Source organism: Rhinolophus hipposideros, assembly GCF_964194185.1.
Source record: "Rhinolophus hipposideros genome assembly, chromosome: 12".
Classification (NCBI taxonomy): domain Eukaryota; kingdom Metazoa; phylum Chordata; class Mammalia; order Chiroptera; family Rhinolophidae; genus Rhinolophus; species Rhinolophus hipposideros.
The window spans coordinates 23,884,317-23,900,690 of record NC_138058.1 but is presented as its reverse complement, the minus strand read 5'-3'; the positions used below and the strand labels follow the sequence as shown (position 1 = coordinate 23,900,690).

Below are 16,374 nucleotides of genomic sequence, written 5' to 3'. Positions count from 1 at the left end.
CCAACTAATACATGTAGATGGAATGGAAGTAGAAAGATTATTACACCATTTGGCAATTATTATAGTAGAGCTGATTTATACAGTATTCATCAATGGATATGAAGCCTGGTAAGTGGAGGTTTGACAGGGAATAGGATATTAGTTTCAGAGTATTTCCCCAGAAAACACTCACAAAAGTGAAAATAGTGACTTGATAGTGAAGAAAACTGGCAGACACCACCCTGACCAGGTGATCAAGTTTAGCATCACCAGTGGTGGGGCTAGGCTGACATTGTGTGCCTCCTGATGTGATACACTGAGATGAACACACCATAATCTTTTGGTGTGCGTAGTACTCCTACCAAGAATTTATGAGTCTAGACATGAGGAAACAGCAGACAGATCCAGGTGGAGGGACAACTTACAGAATCACAGGCCCATACTCTTTAAAATTGTCAAGGTCACAAAAGATAGGGAAGGAGCAAGGAAACATTCCAGATTGAAGCAGATCAAAGAGGCATGATAAGTAAGTGGAATGCATGATCCTGGATTTGGATCCTGGGCTAGGAAAAGCGACATAAGGCACTTGGTGAAATTTGAATGGGGTCTGTGGATTGGACAGTAATGTTGCATTAATGTTAATTTCCTCGTTGGGAGGGTTGCACAAAGGTTATAGAACAGTGTATAGAACTTGTGTATAGAACAGTGTATAGAACAGTGTATAGAACTTGTTTTGAGGAAATATTTAGGGGTGAAATGGTATCATGTCTGCAACTAGCTTTCAAATTAATTAGAGAAGGAATATGATAATGGGATGGGGGAACAAAATGGTAAATGTTAACAATTGAAGAATCTATTTAAGGAGTTAAGAAAGTTCTTTGTACTCTTCTTGCAACTTTTCTAAAGTTTGAAATTATTTCAAAGTAAGTTATATTTTAAAAATACGGCCAAGAACTCTTTCAGAAAGACAAAGTTCTTCCTTTCAGCCCAGGAACATGCTCAAACCTCTCCCATTCTAAACAAAGCAAAATTAAAAACAAAACAAAAGAATGAAGTCAGTGGTTACTTGCTGTTGCCACTTCTTCCCTGCTGGGTATCAGGATGTTGAGGAAACACCACTGGGCCCACTGTCAGGAAGCCTGTTTGAGGCTGGCTCTGCCACTCTCTAACTATGGGACTTTGGCCAAATCATTTAACTTCTCTGAGCCTCAGTGTCCTCATGAGGGAACAATAGCATCTCCCTTATGGAGCTGCCATGAGGATCAATGGAGAGAAGGGATACGAAAGCAGGTTATAAACTCTAATACCAACAGCAAGTGATCCATCTTTGTAACTCCTGGTGATAGAGGACTATTGCCTTCACACCCTGATAGAATGCATCTTCTTCTTGGAGCTCAGCCTGCCCTTTGCAGGACTGTACATTGCTGATCACAGTCTTCATCTGCTGATACTCTGCCCTTGCATGCCTTTCTTGCCTCTCGACCTCCTCTTCTCAACCTAGCCTGGCCCTTTGGCCTGCCTGTCCAGGACAGGTGCCCATTCAGATCTGTTCCTGGTCCTTTCCTCTTCATCTACTTGTTTCATCTGTTCCTGTCCCTTTAGGGACCTCCATTATTATGCTGATGACACTGTCACTCACACCTTCTGCATTGGTTTCTCCTCTCAGTATTCCATCTTCATCTGCGCACTCCCATTGGTACTTCAAACTCTCCTTAGGCAACACTAAATGATTCTCTTCTTACTTGCTTCTCTACCTATGTTCTCTTTATTTTTTTTTTTTAAGGTTTATTTTTCATATTCTTTTTTTTTTTTAACTTTTTTTTTTTTTTTTTTTTTGCCTTTGTGTGTGTGTGTGTGTGTATGTGTGTGTTGAGAGCCCACTGGCCCATGTGGGAATCGAACCGGCAGCCTTCGGAGTTAGGAGCACGGAGCTCCAACCGCCTGAGCCACCAGGCCGGCCCTATGTTCTCTTTATTTAAAACACTTTGTTTTCTCTAAATACTTGGGCTATAAATGTAAAGATTATTTATTATTGTTGCTGTTGTTTGCTTATTGAACACATACTATGTGCTAGATACTACCCTAGGTACTGCATTCTCGATTTGCTTTAATCCTTGAAAGAACCCTATGAAATAGATTCTACTTTATTCCATCTTACAAAGCTGAAATTTGAGGTTCGGAGAGCTTAAATAACTTTGAGCTCAAGATTACATAGCTAATAAATGATTGTCAACGTAAGAAATGTCTAAACCTGTAGAGAATTTTTACGAGCCAAGCTGATGTCAATTGCCAGGAAACAAAATCTCAATGGATTGAGAAAATGCTCTGGAGAATGGTAGCTTTGCCACTTATTTTATACATTAGAATCAAAACAGGAGATGTAAGGAGGGTTACATGAAATCTATTGGTGGTAGATTAAGGAGGTGGGAGAAAGCAAAGTGGGGAAACCTCTGAGACTGGATAAAAAGTAAAATAGAGAGACACAAACTTCTTTTACCTTGGTGGGTACGGGATAGTTAATAATTAACATTTACAGCACATGGAGATGGTATGTGGGGAACAAGATAACAATGAGGGGTTCTGTGGTCTCCTGCTCTGATACAGTAGGTTGTGCTCTGAGGAGTCTGGAAAAGGGAATTATTCTGACATTTCAAAGTTACGTTATCTTAGATGCAAAAAAGACAACAGACAGGCTCACGTAAAGTAAAAATAGACTTTTGGCAAGGAAGCTATAGGCCTAGGACATGATTACCTGCTTTTAGTTAAGAATTTTTACGTTCAGACCATCCTACATGGTTACTTTTGGTCTCTGAATTTGTAAGGCCCTCCGTGCTGGCCTCCCCTGAGCTTGTCGGGTATAGTATGTGGTCCCCTTTTCATTTACATGGTAGAACTAGTATTTGATAATAGGCTTGTTTGATTCCAAAGTCCATTCTTTTCATCTGAATCACTATACAACATTGATTTCTTCCTGACTGAATTCCCATATAAAATTGCTCATTGATTCCTTTTAATTTTCTCAGTGAAATATCTCTTGAATCAGTTCTCTCTTTTTTCACTGTTACTCTAATATCTTGTTCAGATACATACCTCATACATATTTAAATATATGTATATAGATGGTGTTTTTTTTCTAATTATAAATGTGATATATACTGGATGTAAGAAAATTCATTACAGCTCTAGATAGTGAAAATTCTCCAACCCTAACTTCTAAAGACAATCACCATTAATGATAAGTATACATTCCTCAATTTTTTTCTATGCATATATTAATAGCATATTATGCTTTTAAAAATGGAATCACATCATCTTGAAACTTGCTTTTCTCATTTTACATATCAGCATATACAGACCTATCTTTTTTTTTTTTTTTGAAGTTAGGTAAAAAAAAGCCCACAGGTTTAATACAAAGTTCAATAGGCAAAAAAGGGTATTTTATGAAAAACAAGTCTCCTTTCACCCTTGTTCCCCAGCTATCCATCAGAATTGCTGTCACCAGTTTCTTGAGTAGTCTTCTGGGGGCTTCACTGCTTTTAATAGCAGTATACCTTCCCATTGTATGGATGTACCAAAACCATATCCCAAATTATTTTGGTGTTTCATTAGAGCGACACTTAAGACTGTTTCCAGGGGCCCGCCCGGTGCCTCAGGCGGTTGGAGCTCCATGCTCCATGCTACTAACTCCGAAGGCTGCCGGTTCAATTCCCACATGGGCCAGTGGGCTCTGAACCACAAGGTTGCCAGTTCGATTCCTTGACTCCCACAAGGGATGGTGGGCTGCGCCCCCTGCAACTAGCAACGGCAACTGGACCTGGAGCTGAGCTGCGCCCTCCACAACTAGGATTGAGGGGACAACGACTTGACTTGGAAAAAAAAAAGTCCTGGAAGTACACAGTTTCCCTTCCCCAATAAAATAATAATAATAAATAAATAAATAAATAAATAAAAAGACTCTCTAATTTAAAAAAAAAAAAGACTGTTTCCAATGCCATTACCCACTCAGATCTAAATACCATGTCAATTTTATCAATTATTTATCACTCTTTTGTTAGCAACATGGTGCTCCAGATTGGACAGATGTACCCATAATTCATTTATCCATTTCCCTACTTGCGAGCATTTAGGCTTAAACACTATTTGTCCTGCTCCTAGGGCATTTGTGCTGTTAAGCATTTCTGCCATTTTGCCGGCAATACAGTTTCTTATGTACTCCTCAACCAAACTGTGAGCTCTTCCAAGGCAAAGTCAAGTGTTCAGATTCATCTTTGCATCCTCCCAGTCTAGCCCCGAATCTGGTCCGGAGTATATGTGCTCACCCCTCTGGAGTGTAATAATAATTGAATCGCCCGCGCTGAGTTCTGGAATCGAGTGTAGAGACGGAGCGAGGGGCAAGCCCTGCCCCTTTGACTTGTCTCCTTCTCAGAGGACTCGGAACTTCTGTTGGGAGTATCGTTGTTTCTCAGGGAGGATGTTTTTTTCTTTCTTTCTTTTTTTTTTTTTTAGCCGCAAAGAGTGCCCGGACAAGCATGGTTGCTACGCACCGGAAGTAGCCGGTTATTTTGCTGGATTTAGTTCTTCCGCGGGGCGGAAGAGGCGTGTCTGCGTGTGTCCAGACCATTTCCAGTCCCCTTTCTTAGCAGGACCTCATGAGTAAGCTGTGGCGACGCGGGAACATCTCTGGGGCTATGGAGGCCCCTGAGCCAGGTAAGCGCGAGTCGATAAAGCATCTTAGACCTTCGCAAAACAACACAAAAGAAGCTCCTCGGAGCTTCCGGGGCACTTCGCCACAGGTGGGAGGAGGTAGGTGGGGCTGTTGTTATGGTAACGGCGAGTGCCGCGGGGAGAGGGGGACCTCTTAGGGGTACTGGGTTCTTCAGCGCTCTCCCTGCCCCTCTCCTCCCATAAACTGTTGACAGACTCTCCTTCCGCAGGGGAAGCGCTGGAGTTGAGTCTGGCAGGTGCCCACGGCCACGGAGTGCACAAGAAAAAGCACAAGAAGCACAAGAAGAAACACAAGAAGAAACACCACCAGGAAGAAGAGGCTGGACCCACGCAACCGTCTCCTGCCAAGCCCCAGCTCAAACTCAAAATTAAGCTGGGCGGGCAGGTCCTGGGCACCAAGAGGTGAGGCGGAGAGAGCCAAGGTTTTACTTGGGGAACTTTAGGAGCCGGCAAAGCTAGAGTGGGAAGCTGGCTGGGCTTTCCAGAAGACAGAATGGACACTGTGGCTGCAGGGCCGGGGTGAAGGCAGCAGGCACCCTAAAGGATGTGGAGGAAAGCTGGGTGTAGCTACTGAATAGAAGGAGGGCACTTGCTCAGCTTACAGTGGTGTTGCTTCTCTGCAGTGTTCCTACCTTCACTGTGATCCCTGAGGGGCCTCGCTCACCCTCTCCCCTTATGGTTGTGGACAATGAAGAGGAACCTATGGAAGGAGTCCCCCTTGAGCAGTACCGTGCCTGGCTGGGTGAGAAGGATCTGGAGGTGGGGAAACTGGGTTTCTCATCATACCTGGTTAATGGGAGAGGGTTGGCTCCGAGGAAGGTGAGAATTTTGTGTCCCAGTATTGGCCAAATTAGGCTGCCTCATCTGAACAATTCTACTTTTTTTTAATTCTATTTTTTATGTCTTTGTTTAGTAGGCAGGCAGGAATTTTTAGAGTGAAGTATTATTGTAAATGCTTTTTCAGCACACGCATGCACTGAGAGCCCCCTCCCTGCCCTCCTGTCCCCTCGCCTGTGAGAGTTTGGGGTTGTTACCCTTGCTCAGACCTGAGTTCTTTTTCCAGCAGTCACTGCTTGTTCTTTGAACAATTCTACTTTTATCTCTCCAACTTTCCTTTCCAGATGAAGACAGTAATTTGTCCCCCTCCCCACTTCGTGACCTATCAGGGGACTTAGGGGGTCAGGAGGAAGAGGAGGAACAGAGGTGGCTGGATGCCCTGGAGAAGGGGGAGCTGGATGACAATGGAGATCTCAAGAAGGAGATCAATGAACGACTGCTCACTGCTCGACAGGTAAGTTGATTCGTTTTTTATTCAGTTACCAAATATATAGAGAGAACCTTCCATGTCCCAAGAACTTTTCTGGGCAGTGGGAAATCAGCAGTGGAGAAAAGACAAGGTTTCTGTTCTCATGGAGCTGGTATTCGTGTGTGTATGTTGGGAGTTAAATAAGTAAATACTTTTGAAAAGCTATTCGGTTTATAACAAAAATAGGGTGATGAAACAAAGTGGTAGAAAAGAAACAACAGCAGATAGGGAGGGATGACCTCTCTGAAGAGGTAACATTTCTAATACCAGAGTTGCTTTTCAGGCAGAGACCAACAGGCACAAAGGCCCTGAGGGGAACATGCCTAGTAGTGGTCAAGGAGAATAAGTGTGACTAAAACATGGAAGGATTGGAAGCAGAGAAGTGATGTATTTGATTTACATTTCAGTAGATTACTTTGGCTTCTTGGGGGCGGATAAGGGATAGAAGCCAGCAAACCAACTAGGGAGCTGTTGAAGTAGTCGTTGAGAGATGGTGGTGGCTTGAACCAAGGTGAAGTTGTTGGAGAAAATCAGATGGATGTATTTTACAAGTAGACGTTTATTGTGAGCAGGGAAGAGGAATCAAGGGTAACCTTGAGTTTTTAGCTTGAGCAGTTATCCATTGAGGCTATCTATTGAGATTAAAAGATTGAAAACAACCCCTCTTCCCCCCATGTGGTGCAGAGTTTTGGTACATAGGGCAGGCAGGTTGCCAGCGTGGAGACCTGGGAGGAGGAAGTAGTAAGGGCTCCTGGAGAAGGGTGCTCAAGGTCCTTAAGCCCCTGCTTTACGCGTGCCTTCTTCCCTCTTCCCCCTGCCTCCTTCCTGTGGACTTCACCCCTCCATTTTCTGACACCGCCCGTTTGTCTCTCCCCAGCGAGCTCTGCTTCAAAAGGCACAGAGTCAGCCTTCCCCGATGCTGCCGCTGCCTGTGGCTGGAGAGTGCCAGGCCCCTGTCCTCACCGAGGAGATGCTGCTGAAGCGTGAGGAGCGGGCCCGTAAGAGGCGACTGCAGGCGGCGCGGCGCGCGGAGGAGCACAAGAACCAGACTATTGAGCGCCTCACCAAGACTGCTGCCCCCAGTGGGAGGGGAGGCCGCGGGGCTGCGCGGGGAGAGCGGCGGGGAGGGCGGGCTGCGGCCCCGTCCCCCATGGTGCGCTACAGCAGTGGGGCCCAGGGGTCCACGCTTTCCTTCCCACCTGGCGTCCCCACCCCCGCACCAGTGGCTCAGCGGCCGTCCCCATCTGGCCCTCCTCCACGATGCTCCGTCCCTGGCTGCCCGCACCCGCGCCGATACGCCTGCTCCCGCACGGGCCAGGCACTCTGCAGCCTTCAGTGCTACCGCATCAACCTGCAGATGCGGCTCGGGGGCCCCGAGGGCCCCGGATCCCCCCTTTTGGCTACTTAAGGCCTTTAACCCAGACTGCGCCCTCTCCCCTGCCCAGATTCAGTGTCTTCCCCACCTTATTAAATTTAATCCAGTGCCTTGACTTGTACAGAATTGGGGAATGGGGTATGGGAGGCCAATTCCCCGTACCAGTGCCCCCATTGAAGCTTGCATCGACGCCTGGGAAACGTCCACCAGGCCGCACGAAGACGGGCCACTTGCGCCCAGACTCAAGCTGATTTGGGGACCTAGCCTCTGCCACCGGCATTAACTAGCGAGGTCAGGCTTGTGGTGTCATCCCGAAAACGGCTCAAGCCAATCGGCGGAAACTTGGCTCTTCTGGATGGCCGTTCATTGGTCGACAACTCGAAGCCAGTTCTGTTGTCCGTATTGGCTATTGTGGCCGTCAGTCAGAGCCGTGGGTCGAACCTTACCCCACTCTTTGTCTGGGAGAGCTCTTGTTGTCTGGGAGAGTGCCGGGGGCGCTGCTGTGGATTGGTCACCGGGAGAAGCCTCCGACCTGCTCCTATTGGCCCGTCCCCCGGAGGGCGACGCTGATTGGTAGGACAGCAACCTGGGTCCTAGTTGGCAGTGCTCTCCCCGGATGGGAGCTCCGACCGTGGAGTGATGGTGGCAGCAGTGAAGATGGGCCGGGCAGGGACCATGGCGGTGGCGGCCGTGGTGGCAGGGGCGGGGTGGCTGGCAGTGGAGGAGGCTGTGGCCTTCAAAGGGCTGTAGGTGGAGGCATGGCTCAGGCCAGCAGCGGGAACAGCAGCGAGGAGGCCTGGGGGGCACTTCGGGTGCCGCAACAGCAGGTATCCCAACAGCTCCCAAAGCCCATCGCGACAGCCATTTATTTCCCTTTCCCCTTTCCTGTCCCTGCTTTTTAGGGTGGGGGAGGGGTGGGGTGAGGGAGGAACTCACGGAGCTAAAGGCACTGTGAAGTTCCTAAATATGCCCCTTCCACTCTTTGTCTCAACTTTGTAACGTAGATGCAGTTGACTTTGCCTGAAGCCTCATAGACTCATCTCATGGCTGCGGTGGGAGCTTGCAGTGGCTCTCCAGTCACCAGAGGCATAGAGAGGCCCCAGGGAGGCTTCCTCTGTCTTGCATCAGTTATTTGTGATTTTTTTCTGTGTGCCTATTGTCACAACAGAGTCCAGCAGCGGCTTCTCCTGAGGGAGCAATTTGGAGACCTGGAATCCAGACTCGCGGCCTGGATGCCATCCTTTATCATCCACAGCAATCCCATCTGGTGGGGAGCACTGTTCTGGGTCTCACACTGCCGGTCCTCTACCCTAGGAAGTCTGAGATCCAGGGGTGGAAAGATCACCTTGGGGATGGGGAGTGGCAGATGGTGGGGGATGATGAAAGCATCTTAGCTTTGGAAATTACTTTAAACCCCTTACCCATTGTCCAAGACTTCGAGATATCTCAGACTGTCTTCTGCCAAAACATTCCATTAACAGAAAACACCTTGAGGGCCAGCCTATACGCAGAGCTGAAATCTGCCTCTGTATGTCCCCTTTCATCTTGTTCTCTGGACTGATTTTTGCTATTCCATGTTGACACCCTTTCAGATATTTGAGCACTCCTCTCAGCATCACTCTTCCCTCTCCCCATAGATCTGAGCTAAACTTGGTTCCCAGGGTGGGGTTGTGTATGTGCATGCAGGGGTTGGGGTTGGGGGTGGACAGTGCCTTGGGCTGGTTCTAAGTGCCTCCTTGCTCCCAGCTTCGAGAGCTGTGCCCAGGAGTGAACAACCAGCCCTACCTCTGTGAGAGTGGTCACTGCTGTGGGGAGACTGGCTGCTGCACCTACTACTATGAGCTTTGGTGTGAGTCTGCAGGGAGGCTCTTCTCTGATCCTGCCCACCTTCCCTTGGACCTCAGAATTCCAGCCTTCAAGGACCGACCTTCCCTGCATGGGAAGTATCTAATACTCTCCTCACCCCCTGCAGGGTTCTGGCTTCTCTGGACTGTCCTCATCCTCTTTAGTTGCTGTTGCGCCTTCCGCCATCGACGAGCTAAACTCCGGCTGCAGCAACAGCAGCGGCAGCGTGAGATCAACTTGTTGGCCTACCATGGGGCGTGCCATGGGGCTGGCCCTGTCCCTGCCGGTTCACTGCTTGACCTTCGTGAGTGACTTGAGGCTCCGGGCTCACCGCGAGTGGCCCCTCCCATACCAGGACCCTGAATCATCCCATTCCCTTTTCAGACATTTCAAAGCACTTTTCCCTAATAGGAAAGAAACCACCATCTCACCTCTGGTTGCCTTCAACCAACGATGCCATTCTTTCCTGCAGGCCTCCTCAGCGCCTTCAAACCCCCAGCCTATGAGGACGTGGTTCACCAACCGGGCACACCGCCGCCTCCTTACACTGCAGCCCCAGGCTGCGCCATGACTGCTTCCAGGGAATGCACCTGCTGCTCCTCTGCTTCTAGCTGCCCTGCCCACTGCGAGGGAACAAATGTGCAAGGTGTTTCCTCCCACCAGAGTGCCCCCCCTCGTCAGGAGGGTGAACTTGGGGCAGGGGTGAGCCCTGACCCCACATCCCCTTCTGGCCGCTATCACCGCCTGACTGGTGACTCGGGCATTGAGCTCTGCCCTTGTCCTGACTCCAATGAGGGCGAGCCAATCAAGGCTAGGGTTGGTGCCACTCAGCCAGATCTGAGGGACCACTCCCCTCGTGCCCTGCCCCTAGATCCCATACCCCAGGTTTCTCCTGCGGGGCTGGTTTCCAATGAAGGGGATATCCCATAAGCAGTTAGGGGAGGGTGGGTGGGTTACTTGTCCACCAAAAACAGGCCTGGTCCTAACTCCTTGAGTTTTCTTCTGCCTCTGTCCTCCTAGAATCTGCCTGGAAGGGCTGGTGTCTTACAGAAAGGGGCAGTATTTGGGGGACTGTGCTAGCTCTACCCATGACATACACAGGAGCCTTTGATCTCATTAAAGAGATGTGAACCAGCTGCTGTGGACTTGGGTGGACCAGTGCTCAACTCACTGCATTGCACTTGACCCGACTGGATTGGGAAGGGACAGGTAATGGCCACTCTTTGCACCTTCTCTAAAGGACAGCAGGCAGCCCTAAGGTCTGGATTGAGCTAAGACCTCTCTTGGTGAAGCAAAGCTGGCAAAAGCAAGAGAATTTGGCATGCTTTTCCAATTTATTTAGAAAAATAAGACTCTGAATTCACATTCACCCCAGGGCTGTGTGGTATGACAGTAAGGAGACACCTGAGATGAGCTGAGGAAGGTTTGAAGCACTGGTATCTGAGGGCTGGGGGCAGAAGCTAGAGACCTTATCTTTCTAGTCCAGAGTGGCACAAGGGGCCTGGCTCTCTTCCCACACTCCCCTTTTAGTAGTCTTCAGCCATGGCCAGTAGGACAAGGCTGGTCCAACCTTGGAAAGGACGGCAGCCCATGCCCCGCCCGTCCTGGTCACTGTATTGCTCCCACAGGAAACCTGTGGCCTGGTACTGCTGCCACACGTTGCCCACCACATTAGCACGTAGCTCACGGTGGAGCTTGGCAGCCCGGGCCTGGTGGGGACCCTCCAGATGCCCATAGTGGTGGAGAGCCCCCAGGGCCAGGTAGTTGACATTGAGCCACACAGCACCCCGCCAGTAGGGAGGATCATGCTCTGAATTGCGCTGGCCGTAAAAGGAGCTGGAGGCTGCAAGGGAGCGCAAACCAAAGGGGCTCCAGAGATGGCGACTGTCAGCTAGAACATCCAGGAGGGGCCCAAGGCGGGACGAGTGGGGGTCCAGCAGCCGCAGCAACAAGGGGAAAATACTGACATAGCCCAAGGCATCCACATACTGTAAGCGAGGGTGTGGCCGGCCCACCACCCGCACCAGCCCCTGAGGGGGCCGAGGCTTTAGCTGCACAGCTTTTGTGTGGTTCCCAAAGTCTGCAAAGACTCCTAGCTCTGGGGCCCAGTGCAGCTCATCCAGGATCTTCTCTTCTCCCAGTGAGGCAGCCAGCGTGCCCAGCTCTGCAGCTGCCTCGGCCTCTCCCAGCTGCTCTGCCAGCCGCATCAGCACATGGGCACCCAGTGCTACCCAGCACCGCAGGTCCAGGTGCCGCTCAGTGGCTGAAGGGTGCGAAGCTCGGGGATAGTCATCTAGTCCTGAAGGCAGCGTCTTGGGGTTCAACAGCGTTGGCAAGGTTGGGTCCCGGCCCCGCCAGCGGTAAGATAGCGGCACTGGCCCTGCCTGGCTCTGATGGAGCCAGGAGAACCAGGCGTACAGACGGGGAAAGGCCCTGCGGAGGAAGGCTAAGTCCGCAGGGTCACCACCTTCTAACATGTGGGCTACAGGCAAAAGTAGGGTGGGGGGGTTGGCATGGGCTGCTCGTTGCACCAGAAATTCTGGGGGTACCCGGGCTCGAGCCTCATCCCCGAGCACCTGCTCCCGCCCAATCCAGCCATCAGCATTAAGCAGTCCCAGCCAATGGCCTATGGCCTCTTGGGTGAGGCGGGGATCCCACCGCTGGACCACCAGCTGGTGAAAGCCTTCATCCCAAAGGAAGCCTCGTGGGAAGAATGACCGGGAGGGCACCGCTGTGAAAAGAGGGACAGGGGGAAAAAGGGCAGGGGCCACCTTCTGTTCAGACCCCTCAGCCTTCATGTCTGGCAACACCAGACCCTGTCCATAGAAGTAGCCAATCCCCCCAAGGAGGCCGCTGAGGGCAGCCCGACCCAAAGCCTGCTCCCCAGGGCTCAGGCCCTTCTCCTGCAGCCGGAAGGTCTTCTCAAAGCGCTCTCTAAAGGCTTCAATATGGGTCTCCAGGGCCTGGCTCAGCAGGCTGCCTGCCAGCTGCCCCAGAGCTTGGTTTCTTCCTGCCTGGGCACTGCCTGATTCAAACACCAGCTCCATGGAAAAGGGGACTTTCAGTGTCACCTGTTGTATCAAGAATTGCCCTTGTTGCTGTCCTTGCCCACTTGGGCCTCTGTCCTCCCACTTCAGAGAACCTGGCAAGCCAAGGTAGCGTTCAGGGGAGGCCCCTGGCGACCGATGCTGAAACCAGCTATTTAGGCGACTCTTCACCATCTCTGTCAGCAAGGGAAGTCCTGGGTTGGAGGACCAGAAGACATTGTAGCTGGAAATGAAAAAGATAAATAGGAAATGTTACTAAGGAAGAAGTGGAGGGGATTATAAAGAGACATGAGGTCATCAGGAGTCAGGATGGGAGGGTCTTGGCAAAGCAGGGGACGTGGAGCCTGGTGAGAAGGGAAATAACTGGTGGAAAGGGTAGAGTTGGGGAGGGAGAAATCAGGCTAGGTCAGCATCTACACCACCCCTACCAACCACCCCACACTCTTCCCCCAGTTACCTGCCATACTTGGGTACAGTATCCCCTGGACTGGTTGGTGGCAGAAGTGTAAAACGGAAGTCACCAAGTTCACTGGTGTGCCCACTGATGAACTTCAACTGCCCCTTAGCCCCAACTTCTGGCACTAGGACTTCCTTGCCATCTGTCACCACATAGAAGAACAGGGACACCAAAGGAAGGGCAGAGGTACCTGAGGCCTGGATAACCAGAGAGAACAGAAAAACAGCATTAGATTGGCATTCTCCCTTGAAAATCAGGCTTAGTGAGGGAAAAGGGCCCCAGGTGGGAGCAACATGAGAAACACATACATCTGGCAGTGCTGAGGGTCACTGAGGTAAGCACCCAGGATGAGACAAAGAGCCTAGAACTGGGTTCTCTGGGAAATAAGAGTACTGTGCCACGTATTATGCTAAGAATGCTACATATCATTTCCTTTCTTACAATCCTGTTGAGTTAGGTGCTATTTTTATCTTCATTTTACAAAAAAAACAGAAATCAAGGCTTAGACATAGCATAGAGGTGGTTTTACCAGCAAGTGTTTAAGGCAGGTAGCCAGATTCAAACTAGGCAGCCAGGCTCAGTCCCTCTGTCACCCCTCCCCACCTTCACACTGCATTCGCTGGCAGCAAAGGGTGGAGGGAGTCGGGGCTGGGAAAGGGTGTCCTGGGGCCCTGACCTGAGGCTCTACAGTCACTCTCCAGCTCCAGTCCCCTCCGTGCTGACCCCCAGGTCTCTTGACGAATTCAGTGGTGAGCCTTAAGGCCCCATCCTGGATGTGTTGCCGCCCGAAGGAGAGACCGTCGTGGAACTCCCAGCCATAGGGACCCACGCCGTCCCCCTGCTCACACGTGTGCCTGAGCTTAGGGGTCCCTGGGGTGGCGCCTTGTTGCGCCCACATCAGTCCTGGGGGTAGAATGGCCACATAAGTCAAGAGCAGGGATCCTGTTCCTCTGGGTCTCCGAGAACTTCAGGGTCTTCCCTCCGTAACTCTCCTGATCCACTCCGCCCCACCCTCGCTCTGGCGTGAAGCTGGGGCACCTAGATTAAGAGTTCGCCTGCCTGCCCGCCGGGGCCCTGTTACCGGTGATGAGGGGCTGCGGGCTTCGAGTCTTCATGCCGAAGTACACGTGGGGGCGGTAGGTGCCCCAGAAGAAGTCCGGGGCCACGGTGGGGCGGGAAGAGTCTGGAGGCAGCGCCGGGGGCGCAGGGTGCAGCGTGACCGCCCGCCGCGCACGGTACCACGCCAGCAGCCAGCTTCCCGACAGGCTCAGGGCCAGAATCAGGGCCACGATGGCCAGGACTGCTCCCCTGGCCGTGCTACGAGCTACGCCCACCCGGTTGTCCCGTCGCGCGGGGCCGCCCCGAGCCGCCCCCTCAGCCGTCCGCGCTCCATCTGCCGGCGCTCCGCGGCGCCGCCTCTCGCCGCGAGCCATCCGGGCACGGAGGTCGGCGTCGCGGGAGCTCCGGGAGGCGGCAAAGGAGGCAGGGTCCTGCCTCGCCTCCCGGGTCTAGCGCAGCGCCTGGGCGGCCACTGATCTATCAGCCCCACGAGCCAGCCCGGCCCCCCCAACTCCGCTTCCGCCTCCCGCCGGAAGTCCCGCCCCACTACGTTAGGTTAAGACCCCAAACCGGAACTGTGGTCGTCCACGTGGCATAAGGCTAGTCAACCGGGTTGGTTCCCTGGGCCCGGTCGTGTTTATTTGATGTCCTCACGGAGTTCACAGGCTAGTAGGAAAAAAAAAAAATGACATCGGCCTCTTTTAAATATATTTTAGGCCAGCCCGGTGGCTCAGGTGGTTGGTGGTCTCCGGCTAAATTCCCACATGGGCCAGTGAGCTGCGCCCTCTTTAGCTAAGATTGTGAACAACAGCTCTCCTTGGAGCTGGGCTGCGGTGAACAGCCAGAGGTTGGCCTGAGCTGCCCTGGGCTGCTGTGTGCCTCCAGGAGCAGCTGGTGGCCAGTGAGTGGCTGGCAGCCAGCGTGAGCTGCTGTGTGCTGTGGTGGGAGACCGTGTGCTGCCATGAGCGGCTGACCAACCACTGACTGCCTCAGCCCAGGGGAAGCGCAAGGCTCATAATACCAGCATGGGCCAAGGAACTATGTCCTACACAACTAGACTGAGAAACGACGGCTTGAACCGAACCAGAGTGTGTGTGTGTGTGGAGGGGGGGGGGTGGAGGCGGAAAGAAGAAAGGGGGGGAAAATACATATATATTTCAAAACATATATTATAGATATACACCTGAGATGCCATCCTGAGTGTTTTACATTTAACTACTCCCACCATGCCCCAGTCAGGTGGCTGAAAACTGTGGCTTAGAAAGTTCAAGTCACTTGGCCCTGGCCAGAGACAGGAAGTGGGTAACTTGGAACCCAGGTGTGTCTGAATCAAACTCTAACAATTTGGCCACTTTCCTAGTAGAGGGCTAGAGTGGGCCCAAGATGAAGCCTAAGATCTGTTCCAGTAGGGTTTTTACACTTTAGATAAGTTACATCTCCCCTCATTCTAGGATTCCTTATCTAGATGAACCCTAAAAGGACCATGATGGTGGTGCATGCACCTAGAGAATGCATATTTTTTCTTTTCTACAACCAAGAAAGCAAAGGAGCTTAGGGAAAGGATCGTTTTAATGTCCAGTTCAGGGAAGGCTGTAGGAAGGAGGTAGCATCAGCACTTCAGGTTAACCTAAAAGAGACATTACATTTGATGTTGTTTTAGAACTTAGATGGTTACTTATTTTTCACCAACAGCTCCACATAAAAGGTGTTAGGTAACATCTCTGGGGACCAACAGACTAGAGAAAGAGGCTGACAATTCCATCACTACATGAAGGGCACTTACATGAGGTGCGCCTTGAATGGTAGCAGGACAACATGGGTACCCTCCACACCACGAGGCAGGCACTAAGGAGTATGACCTAACCCAGATAAGGGAAAATGCCTTACATGTGTGCCTGGGGCTGGGAGAAGATGATCAGTCTCCGAAGGGATTTTCCAGAAGCAATCTGTTCTGGCCAGGATCTACCTGGCGGGTAGGGGCAGGCAGCAGTCATGTCACAGAACAGTCTCTCCTCCACAAAAGGTATTTTCGTAAAGTAAAAATCCCTATCAAAATAGGGATTTTGAAAATCCCTTTTTAAAAACTCTGATTTCACACCTCTATGCTTCTCTATTATCACACCTCCCACCCAAACGCATTAGATAAAACTAATACTTTATGCTGCACATCCACTTCCTATTTCACTATAATCTAATTTCTGGGCCCACCCTGCACTGGTAGACTTTGCTCATTTGGCAGTCATCTTTAAAGATTTTATTGGGGAAGGGGAACAGGACTTTATTGGGGAACAGTGTGTACTTCCAGGACTTTTTCCAAGTCGTTGTCCTTTCAATCTTAGTTCAATCTTAGTTGTGGAGGGTGCTATTCAGCTCCAGGTCCAGTTGCCGTTGTTAGTTGCAGGGGGCACAGCCCACCATCCCTTGCGGTTGAAAGCCCACTGGCCCACGTGGGAATCGAACCAGCAGCGTTCAGCGTTAGGAGCACGGAGGAGCTCCAACCGCCTGAGCCACCAGGCCGGCCCCCAGCAGTCATCTTCTGATCAAACCCAATGGTCAGCCCTGTCTTTCTTGCTACCATTGT

At 51.1% G+C, this 16,374-nt stretch overlaps 3 protein-coding genes across 3 annotated transcripts; 2 read left to right on the top strand and 1 right to left on the bottom strand.

The window, feature by feature from the left end:
• Positions 1-4,557: 4,557 nt before the first annotated feature.
• Positions 4,558-7,500, top strand: INO80B (INO80 complex subunit B). The gene is made up of 5 exons (XM_081069090.1): positions 4,558-4,686; positions 4,914-5,106; positions 5,328-5,446; positions 5,826-5,995; positions 6,888-7,500. The coding sequence occupies exons 1-5, from the start codon at positions 4,629-4,631 to the stop codon at positions 7,416-7,418; spliced, it is 1,071 nt and encodes a 356-aa protein (XP_080925216.1). The 5' UTR covers positions 4,558-4,628; the 3' UTR covers positions 7,419-7,500.
• Positions 7,501-7,722: 222 nt separating this feature from the next.
• Positions 7,723-10,366, top strand: WBP1 (WW domain binding protein 1). The gene is made up of 5 exons (XM_081069091.1): positions 7,723-8,212; positions 8,554-8,652; positions 9,132-9,234; positions 9,358-9,534; positions 9,703-10,366. The coding sequence occupies exons 1-5, from the start codon at positions 8,144-8,146 to the stop codon at positions 10,158-10,160; spliced, it is 906 nt and encodes a 301-aa protein (XP_080925217.1). The 5' UTR covers positions 7,723-8,143; the 3' UTR covers positions 10,161-10,366.
• Positions 10,367-10,518: 152 nt separating this feature from the next.
• MOGS (mannosyl-oligosaccharide glucosidase) lies at positions 10,519-14,324 on the bottom strand. The gene is made up of 4 exons (XM_081068982.1): positions 13,816-14,324; positions 13,411-13,637; positions 12,735-12,931; positions 10,519-12,500 (listed from the first exon to the last, which is right to left on the bottom strand). The coding sequence occupies exons 1-4, from the start codon at positions 14,165-14,167 to the stop codon at positions 10,757-10,759; spliced, it is 2,520 nt and encodes an 839-aa protein (XP_080925108.1). The 5' UTR covers positions 14,168-14,324; the 3' UTR covers positions 10,519-10,756.
• Positions 14,325-16,374: the final 2,050 nt, after the last annotated feature.